The sequence below is a fragment of the Fukomys damarensis genome, unplaced genomic scaffold, assembly GCF_012274545.1.
Source record: "Fukomys damarensis isolate Sample0158 unplaced genomic scaffold, DMR_v1.0_HiC HiC_scaffold_36, whole genome shotgun sequence".
NCBI classification, from domain to species: Eukaryota; Metazoa; Chordata; class Mammalia; order Rodentia; family Bathyergidae; genus Fukomys; species Fukomys damarensis.
Window position 1 is genome coordinate 48,372,998 of NW_022900948.1, and position 10,419 is coordinate 48,383,416.

At 60.2% G+C, this 10,419-nt stretch overlaps 1 protein-coding gene across 5 annotated transcripts in view; it reads right to left on the bottom strand.

The window, feature by feature from the left end:
- Positions 1–488: 488 nt before the first annotated feature.
- Positions 489–10,419, bottom strand: part of Nacc2 (NACC family member 2) — a 33,259-nt gene continuing 23,328 nt past the window's right edge. For 3 of the 5 annotated variants that reach the window (XM_010608886.3, XM_010608885.3, XM_010608884.3), the window contains exons 3-6: positions 2,964–3,128; positions 1,810–2,076; positions 1,408–1,513; positions 489–1,022 (exon numbers count right to left, since the gene is read on the bottom strand). In XM_010608886.3, the coding sequence (XP_010607188.1) occupies positions 851–1,022; positions 1,408–1,513; positions 1,810–2,076; positions 2,964–3,128 (710 nt within the window). In that variant the 3' untranslated portion in view covers positions 489–850. Of the gene's footprint in view, positions 1,023–1,407; positions 1,514–1,809; positions 2,077–2,624; positions 2,734–2,963; positions 3,129–10,419 lie in introns of all 5 variants that reach the window. The other 2 variants (XM_010608887.3, XM_010608888.3) reach the window with 2 other exon arrangements.

Below are 10,419 nucleotides of genomic sequence, written 5' to 3' on the forward strand. Positions count from 1 at the left end.
GGGGGGACCCCGGGACCCTGCCCGTCCCGCCTCCATCTGGCTCCGGCTTGTCCCGGCGCTCACCCTGGCCTGCAGGGGTCTCTGGGCCTCCCACCCCGACCCTGAGCGACCAGAGGGGCCTCCTGAGGGGACAACGGAGAGGAGGCCGCTTGTCCCAGGTCTTGGGAGCGATAGCAGGCATCACCACCAGTTGAAAACCCTCCTTTCTGTACAGGCACCAAGGCTGGGTCTGGGCCCCCAGCCGGGGCAGGTCAGCCAGCACCAGCACCCCCACCTTCCCAGCCTGGCGGTGCTGTGCGCCTGTAATTACTAACTGCCACGGCCCCTCTGCTACAAAACGGGACTGGCCCCACCAGGGACTTTTTTAAAGGAAGAAAATAAGACAGTTCAGGGGCTGGGGATTTAGCTCAGCGGTTTGGTGGTCTGCCTTGCAAGCGCAAGGACCCAAGTTCAATCCCCCGTACCAAAAAAAAGAAAAGAAAAAAAGAAAAGAAGACAGTGTTATGGGGAGTCTCTCCCGGGCCGGGAGGGTGGGGAGTGGCAGCTTCTTCCTGCACGGGGCCATGGGGCTAAGGACAGGCAGTGTCCATGGAGAGGGACCGGGACCCGCCACCACCCAGAGCGGGAGGCAGGAGCCGGCCCAGCAGATGGCAGAGGCTCAAAATAACCTCAACATGTAAATAAGGGGTTTTGTTCAAAAAGGAAAATTAGATCTATTTCACATATTAAAATAGTTTCCCAGCTGAATTCATCACACTTGGAAACCTACCAAGGACGTTAGCATCCTGAGCCCGGCTGGGCGCTGCTCTTTTCCACTGTTTTCCTGGGGCCGCCCTGGGGACCCCCCACCCTATCTTCCTCCAGCCTGAAACTGAACTCCCAGGGGTTTCCGAGACCCCTGAACCCAGGATCCAGGCCACTCACGTTTCACAGCGTTTAGGACCCGGCTGTCCAGTGGCTTGCGGCTTGGGTCGCTGGTGGACGAGCGGATGCCGGTGCCGCAGCTGTTGGCCAGCGTGTTCCTGGCAGAGGGCAGAGCACAGAGGGCACAGGGTGAGACTGCTGGGCTGTGTGACCCAGGGCCCCGCAGGCCCAGTGGCCTCCCTCAGACTGCGTCCTCGTTCTGGGACACAGGACCGCGGGGAGCAGGCAACTCCCCTGAAGGGTCCGGACAGGAGCCTGGGTGGGTCCCTGGCAACTGAGTTGACACAGACCCGGCCACATGATGGGGCCCATGACTTCTGCAGTATTATTTAGGGGAGTGCCATATTTGGGGAGCACCAGGGAAGCCAGCCCTCTAGCCTGGAGGTCTCAGGAGTCCTGTCGTTCCCTGGAGCCACCCCGCCGACCCCAGGAGGGTGTGAGCTGAGGAGGAGCCATCTGCTTTGTGGCTCTGTCCCCACCTACCTGTCGAAGAAGGTGGCCAGGAGCCTCCGCAGCAAGACCTTGTGCTTCACCCCTGCACAGAGGTGGCAGTTCATGAGCTGGCCACGTGTGATGTAGACCCCGGAGCCTGCAGTCAGCAAACGTGTAGCATGAGGCCCTGGGCCTGACACCCTGAAACCTCTGCTTGTAGCCTCCTGAGGCCATGGGGTCCTGCTGCGATGGACTGGCGGTCACTACACATGCTGCCCTGGTGCCCCCATCCTCCCCCATGTGTCCCAAGCTCCTGTCAGCAAGACATGGCCACCCGGCCTCGGTCGCTCTAGGAACAGCACCAAGGGGCTGTCCTGGCCCTTCCCAGGTTCCATAGAGCCTCGGTTGTGAGGGGTCATGGAGGGCAGGCCCGGGGCCCAGCCCAGCACTGACCTCCCCTGGCTGTGTGCAGAGGGGACCCCAGGCCCAGGCAGAGGTGACATCGCGGCCATGCTGGATCACTGAATCCGTGGAGACCTGCCCCTGCCCTGGGCACATCACCAGAATGTGGGTGGGCGAAGGGCAGAGCAACAGGGGACTGGCCCGGCTGGGAATAGTGGGAGGCCTCTGTGGACGTGGATGTGGCCCCAGGAAAGAGCAGGGTGGAAATTCGAAGGTTCCCCGGGCCCTGGCGCCTGTGCAGCCTGCGTTGTCTAGGATCTGTGAGAGAGTGAGGACTGACTGTGTCCTTTCTCTGAGGGACCTGCTGTGGCCTAGGGAGACCTCGCCCGAAGGCCTGAGGGCCAACTCTGGTCAACTCTGTCACCGCAGCTGAGGGGGCCTGGCTGCTGGGATCCTGCTCCAGGGGGCAGCAGTGCCAATGATCATGAAGCCGCTGCACCCTGAAGGAGGCACAGGGCCCACACACAAGTTTCCAGGAGCCCAGGGGCCTCCAAGACCCTGCGTCGGGCCCTGGCTACCCACACTGAACAGCTCTCCAACCTTGCCCTGAACATAGGCTGCCCCTGTGCGTGGGGGCTAGGCCTACATGGGAAGGGACCCCTGGCACCCCCATTCACCCAGGCAAGCAGGAACAGGGGCTCAGGGAGTGAGCAGCCGGCTGTGGCTCACAGCAGAAGGGACAGTGGGCACCAGACTGCCAGGGCGTGCAAGACCCCAACGGCTGAGGCTTACATGGCTGCTCCAGGGACCCCGCCCAGCCCATGTGGGGGACTTTCCCCAGAAACCAAGGGACGGAATGACAGTACCACATGAGTTTCAAAGTCGTCTGAAGCCCAGCCCTGAAAAGACAAGAACTTCGGCCGCTGGTACCAGGGCGGGAGGCCGGGACACCTGTCACTCTATCTGCGACCTGGACTGAACGCACACAAACACAGTCCCCTCCAATCAGGAGCAGAGCCAGCTCAGGGGATTCAGTTAAAATGCTAAATTAATTCAACTGACTAACTCCCCTTAATGACACATTCTTCTAAGAGGAAATTTAAGATACTCCTCTGCTTGGCTGACTGGTGAGAAGTGCACGGTTCATGGCTCTGAACACACGGGCGAGCGGACATTTGCACGCAGTGCGCAGGGAGGGGACTCACCCGCCACCAGCTCCAGCTTCTCGCCGGGGTCCCCCTCAGAGTAGAGCTTGGGGTGGCAACGGTAGCCGATCTGGCTGATGAGGCTGGCGGGCAGTGCCACGAGGTCACGGCGGATGAGGACGCAGGAGCGGCTCTCCAGTGGCATGGGCTCTGGCTTCTCTTGCACTGTGGCACAGAACCACCCTGTTAGGTGGGCACCTGTGGCCTGGCAGGCTGAGTTGCGCTCGTCCATGGTAGGTCTTCACTTTATTTTTGTAGGACTGAGGACTGAACGCAGGGCCTTCACACCAAGCTACATCCCCAGCCCTTTTAGAAATTTTTTTGAGATACGGTCCAAGTCAGTGACTTAGCTCAAACTTATGACCCTCCTTCCTCAGCCTCCCAGAGTGTGGAGATCACGGCCTGCATCATTGCACCCAGCTCTGCCACGCTCCTTGAACACCTTGTGCCAGTCTGGGCGGTCAGAGCGCCACAGCCTCCCTGCTTCACCCTGTCCATGTCCCCAGCTGGCCTCGTGCTGTCACGGGGTGGCAGTGAGGGGACCACCCTGGCCCAGGTGCCTGGCCTGATGGTGGCAGGAGCTGGAGAGGATGCAGGTCAGCCTGGCCGGGGGCATGGTAGCTGGAGACAGGGCTGGGACCCAGGGACAAGTGGAGCAGCAGCTGCCCAGGGAGCACAGCGGGAGCAGGGTGGCCCAGCACTGTTACCCCAAACCTATTACCAGCTCTCTCGAGAGGTAGCAGCAGGACTGGCCAGCCCAGGTAAGGGCTGGGGACCCTAACAAACAGGAAACACAGGCTGGGACCAGGCCAGCCTGGCAGGGAGCCACTCTGTAAATATTTGTCAACAGCAGAGCCCAGCAAGTGGAGTGGCCCTGGCCTCCTGCTGTTCCTGACACACTGGGCTGGATAGGACTGGATCGGGGACAGAGCCTCACCCGCAGCTCTGCACTATCTGCGGAGGGGCCCTGGACATCCCCACGCCCCCTGAAGGGGGCATCGGCTCCACATAGCTCCCGGCCAGGCTCCGCCCTGGGCACCTGACCAGCCTGGCCTGGCCATGTCCCCAGCAGGACACCACAGCCAACATGGAGTGCTGGGATCTTCTCTAGCACTCACAGCCTTCCTCTCCTCTCCTGCTTGACTGACTGCAGGGCACCCTCAGTGTTAAGGGCTGAGGGGAACACATGGTCCCGCCCTGATCGGCAGGCCTCCCAGTGCCCCCAGACACACAGGGCCTGCAGCCCCACACTCTGCTCCATGGCCACTCCTGACCTGGAGGCTAGAGGGTGCAACCCTCACACACCCTCAGGTCACGACGGTACCTGTGAGCCCCATGTCCCAGGCCGGGGAAGGGCCTTGGGTCTCCCAGGTGCAGGTCCTGCTCAGGGAGTCTGGGATCAGAAGCCCCCAGGAAGAGCTGGCTTACAGAATCTGATGCTTGATGCTCAGAAGCCGCAAGTCCTGCACCTCAGACTCCAGCAGGCTCAGGTAGGCCTGGCCCTCCCTCGGCACCAGGGCTCCACCTTGTCCAGTCACTGGACAGCTCAGTGGGGGCTGCTGTGGTGGGAGGGGCTCCCCAGGGGCAGGGGACCTGGGTCAGACAGAGGGGTGGGAGCCAGCCCTCCAGGACCAGCAACTGGACACAAGGTGACCTTACACACACCCAGCCACAGCAAGCCACCGCCCTGAGACCCGAGTCTGCAGTGCCGTTCCTGCCCCTGGGCCCCTCCGCCCTGCAAGGTCTTGGCCACTCCTGGGGTGGCCTTTGACAGCAGCTTCCGACAAGCAACCATGACCTTCAGGCTGCGGCTGGGTTTCGGGGAGGAGGAAGGCTCCGCGTAACAGACAGCCAAGGTGAGAGCAGAGGCTGCAGGTGGCAGCTGCGGAGGGTTGGGGGCGCTTCCCCAGGCAGAGCCCGGAACCACCGGGCTCAGGGAACACGGAAAACAATCCAATCGGGATAATATTTTAAACATAATTACGCCCCCCGCCCCCTGGCCTGCTGTGATTACACATTCGAGCGCAGTGCCATGGCATTTACATAAAGAGTATTCGCCAACAGAAATAATCCCCCATCCACAACCACCTCAGCGCGAGATGTTTTTCCCAACAGCAGAAGTTGTTTGCGCTCCGCACATCCACCCCCCAAGCCCAGCCTGGCTCCCCGAGAGCAGGGACCGTCAGCACCAGAACCCGAAAAAGACGCATCTATTTCTGCCTTGCCGAGTGCTGGGTGCTGCAGCTAAAAATACCCCAGGCAGGGATGCAGCCGCTCCTCTCCTCGGAGAGGCTCTCTGAACTCCGAGCCCACCCTTCATGGGCCCGCCTGCCCACCCATGAGCCAGGGGCTGCGCTCCCCACAGGGCTGCCGGGGTCAGGACGCAGCTGGGGTGGACAGAACGACTGGAGGTGGGTACAAGTCCAGCAGGCCCCTGCCCACAGGTGGTGGGCGGCCCCTCAGGGTACAAGTGACCCTCCGATCACACTGAGGCCCCTCCACCGCCTGTCCCCCTAGGACCACTGTGCTGCAGCCCCATCAATGAGGCTCAGTTCCCAGGACAGCAGCTTACAGACGGGCAACAGGCTTTGTGTGCGGAGAGGGGACAGCCACAGTCCACAAGAGTGTTGGGCCCAAACGTTGTGAAGTCTGGGGCCACAGCTCATCTGGGACACGGGGTACAGAGGTCACAGGGGTCAAAGCAAACACAGTAAGAACAGGGTTGCAGATACAAGATGGACCCCCAGGGGTCCTGCCTTCCGGGCCGCGCCTCCAGCCTAGGCGGCAGACCCTGCAGGGGCCAACAGCCCAGCAGGCACCAGATCCCCAGTCCTGCTGGGCAAGAGAAACCAGCCAGACACAGAGAGCAAATCCTATAGAACTCTATTCCAGGGGATTCCGAGGGACATCGAGCTAAATAGACAGAAGTAGAAAGGGGGTGCTAGGATTGGGGACAGAGTCGGGGAGAGGTTGGGGAGGGTGGAGACAGCAGCATGGCAGGGTGAACCCCCTGAACGGCGCTGAGCCACAAACCAAAAATGGTTCAAACAGTCACTCTGTGCCCTGGATATTAAAAACACATTTAAAAAGCAAAGAAACTGGGGTGCAGTTCAGTGGTAGGAGGGGTGCTTAGCACACAGCAGGCTCTGGGGTCTCAACAGGAACAGTGGGTGTTGCAGGTGTGGAGGGGGACAGCTGGAACCACGGCCTGTCTGATTCTGTCCCCAGCGAGGCTGCTCAGGAGTGGGGGATCCTCTCTGAGAACAGCTCGGGGACACCGCTGGCCAGGAGGCCCACATGTGGTCCTCGCTGCGGGAGGAGGAAGGGGATGCCCACACCATGGCACAGCCTGCCACCCCCACACATAAACCCAGCTTAGCAGGAGGACGCTGGCCACAGCCCTCGGGTCTGAAAGCTTCCACGAAGCCACTGCGACAGGCACCGTGTGGATGGACGCGGCTCAACAGCGAGGCCCAGGGGTCACCGAGACCCACAGGAGAGCACAGCCGGAAGCGGCCACACACCTGCTCAGGAGGTGTGGGCAGGGTCACGGACCTAGGTGTAAAGACTCACTCTGAGGAGAAAGTGACAAGCTCAGAGGTGACCCCCCAAGCAAAACCCCTAAGAAATAAATGACTGACAGGTGGGCACAGAGGCTCATACCTGTCGTTCTAGCTCTCTGTAAAGCTGAAGGAGGATCACAAGTTTGAGCCCAGCCCGGGACACTTAGTAATTTAGCCAGACTCTGTCTGGAAATGAAAAAATAAAGAGCTGGAGATGCAGCTCAGGGCAAAGGTCCAGGGCTCAATCTTTGGTACTGATGGGAAAAAAGTGTGCTCTCCTCACCGCTTGGAGAAGGGGGGACGGACACTGCTCGGAGAAGCCCTGCGGGTACCTGATGGCCAGACTCAAGCCCCGCCCACATCAGGCTGGGACAGACACGGAGCGTGGGGACGGGGACGGGGACATCCGCCACAGCTGAAAGGAAGGCAATTGTGCGGGTCCTGGCGGAGTCTGTGCACGCCCGGCACCTGAGCGCCACTGTGCGCTAGGTATTGGCGCGGGAAGCTTGGAGGCAAGCAGCCCCCACAGGCACAAAGCCGCCCAGCCTGGCCCACCATGTGTCCCCAGCCATGCACAGGAAGGAGCGATGGTCACAGCCAGAGCCCGGGTGAGACACCGAACCCACGGTCACACACTGGGGTCTCAAGAAGACAGGAGTCAGGGGCAGGGAGCAGGTCAGCGGCCGCCAAGGTCTGGGGTGGTGTGGGTGGCCAGCAAGGAGGGCAGAGAGGGGCACAAGCAGCGACCGGCCAACCGTCCCAGGGTGGCCCAAGCTCAGTTCAGCACAGATGCACATCAACCAACGATCCAGGTGCAGCCCCCGCCACCCTCGCCTGCCACCGACCCATGGCTTGCTCCAGCCACAGCCCTGTCTGTCAGGCACCCCATGTAACATGGGCACCATGTGGCCAAGGCTTCGGAAAGTCTTTCCTCTGGCCCACCCCCTCTCCACCCAGTCCGGGCCATGGTCTGGGTCCCAGGCCCCCCCGCAGGAGGGACTGGCCTTGTCCAGGTCACTGCAGCTCAGGGTCCCAGGCCATGTCGGGGTCCTCACTTGGGAAAGGGGCAGGGGGTGCACAGGGGGAGGAAGGCACAGATGCGGCTGTGAAGATGCAGCCCGCTGTGTGTGGCAGAGGACAGAAACACCACGACAGTGACCACGCCACACCACAGGGGCGAGACATGCCCTACCGCGGTGCCAAGCCATGGGGAAAATGCACCTCGGCGCAGTGGGACCTGGTGCCGGGCACAAAGGAGCACAGGCAGGCAGAAGCACAGCAGAGGCAGAGCCTACAGCTGGGGATCGTTGGGGTCAGCAGAGGTGTCCCTGCCACCAGGAGCAGGGGGTGCCATCCCACCAAGTGCCCCAAGGGCTGGCGCGAGGCAGCGCAGCAGCCAGGCCCCTAGTGTTCAGTCCTCCAGCCCCATGGCTCCCACAAGAGGGCCAGCTCCTTAACACCCACCTGCACGAGCTAAGCCTGCAGACCCAGGACACCTGTCCAGCAGGGGCCCCACCCTGCTGCGGCTGCTGTGTCCCCAGCATCTCTGGCCCCTATTCCTGCCTGGAAGGTCCCTCACTGGGCTCCGACCTGGCCACTGCCCTCAGCTCAAGCTGGCCTCTGTCCCTTCCTGCCTGGAACTTCCTGGGCCTGTCCATTAAGTGGCCAGTGGCCCCATCCCCAGGCCAGAGGCGCCTCCTTGTGCAGCCATGGGGCACAGTTGGCCGCACCGGGACACTAAGAACAGGGAGGGCCGAGGCTCACACGCGGCACAGGCAACGGGAACAGGGAGCACTTCCAGGCCACAGGTTGCGACACCTGGGGGAAAGGAAGCTCTGCTCCTGTGTGACTCTGATATTGTCTGCGGGTTGCTCAGCACCACCAGCCATGCAAAAACAGACACTGCACTCCTGAGACGCCAGCCTCTACATCTTCTTCCGTGAGGGCCCAGGACAGGAGGGCGAGACCCCCACAGGGCCGGGGAGGCCAGTACGCACAATCACACGCAGGCTTCCCTGGGGTACGTGCAGAGCATGTCAGCAGGTAAGATGGAGAACAACAACTCCCAAGCAGACAACGATCAGTCAGGACCTGGGGTCTCCCCACTCAGGGACAAACCAGGTCTGGGCAGAGCCCGGAGCTGTCCAAGGGTTGCTTGCTCTGCTGACTTTTTCCTGACTGCAGCAGCGGGGACTGAACCCGTGGCCTCTGCGCTGAGCCACACCTCCAGCCCTTCTGTATTTTGCTTTATTTTATTCCTTTTGAGACAGAGTCTCACAAGTGCCCCAGGCTGGCCTCAAACACGTGATCCTCCTGCCTCAGCCTCCCAGAGTGCCAGGATTAGATCACTCCTGGCCAGCTCCACCACGTCCAGTCACCCCGCTGACTTTGAAGGAACAGCTCCTAGGTTCTGTGGAGCACTGATGCTTAGCACTTATAAAACGTTCTCAAACAATGCCTGGCAATCGATACAACAATGCCAGAAACCCCAGAGAGCAACCCCAAATGATAAAAACAACAAAAAAACCAATTTACACAAAGACATTAGATACAGACCTGCAGACCAGATGATAAAAAACCAATTTACCAGATGACATTAGATGGGACAATTAACAGATACCGACTTTAAAGGGATGCCCGGAGCATTGCGGGAAACGCAGGTAACAAGACAGAGAGCCACACCGGACTCAGGACCCATGTGAAGGGCCAGAGCCCGGAAATAAGAAAATCACAGTGACTGTGATTATGGACGCCAAAGAATGGTTTGGGGAGAAACTAACGGAGCAAATGAGAAGATTTGGGAACTGGAAAGTAATTCAGACAAAATATCCAGATGGAAGCAGAAAAAGAAAGCGGAATCAAAAATGACAGGGAACAGAACAGAAGGGGCTGGGAGGGGCTCAGTGAGCCGGATGCACGTGCAGGGGACCCCAGTGTGGGGGGAACGAGAACCCCGGCCACCGGGACGTGGAACCCCAAACACCACCCGAACTGCTCAGCCCACAAGAAGCCGGGGAGTGAACGGCGTGACACCAGCACACAGACGCACACGTGGGTCCGTGGAGGAGACAGCAGGAACAGCCCCTGACCAGCCAGCCGATCTCTAAGGACCCCTGAGCAGACCTCAGTGGTGCAAGACGTCACAGCAAGAGCCACTGAGTGGGATCTTATCCAACGGAGAAGCTTCTGCACAGCAAAGGGGAAAACCGACAGAATGTGGGAAAAAATCAAAAGCCTGGCCACACACCGTGGCTCACATCAGCAGTCCCAGTCACTCAGGAGGCTGAGGCAGGAGCATTGCTCCAGCCAGGAGTGAGATTCACCAGAAGACAAGCAAAAGGACAAGGAGAGGTTGAAAACAAAGGATGGAAAAATGACCCGCACAATGCTCTATCGGAGAGAGCTGGGTAGCTAAGCTAATGTCAGGCCACTTGGGCATTAGGGGAAGCAATACTGTCGGGTTGGAGTGGTGAATTTCATAAGTGCAGTGGCTCAACAGGAAGACAAAACAAGCCTGTAGTCAGCATGCATCTGATCTAAGCAGCAGGACTGGCAGCGAAGGGTGACCCTGTGACCAACGTGAGGGTTTTAACACCGTCTCCACTCCCCCCAGGTGCAGCACATCTTCACGCAGGTCCAGCCTGGGGTCCTCATCTGCACAAGATTCCACCTGCGCAATAAGGACAACGTGCAGAGTATGTCACGGTGCAGCTCAGTGGAAAGAGCCAGCCTGGCGGGCGTGGGGCCCTGGGTTTGATCCATACCCTTATGCACTTACACACATGTTGTGCTGCAGGAGTAAGCTGGGCTGGTCAGGGAGATCGATCATCTCAAGACCTAGCTCAAAGACTGGAAAAGAACGACGGGGGGCGGGGAGAGGGAGAGAGGGAGGG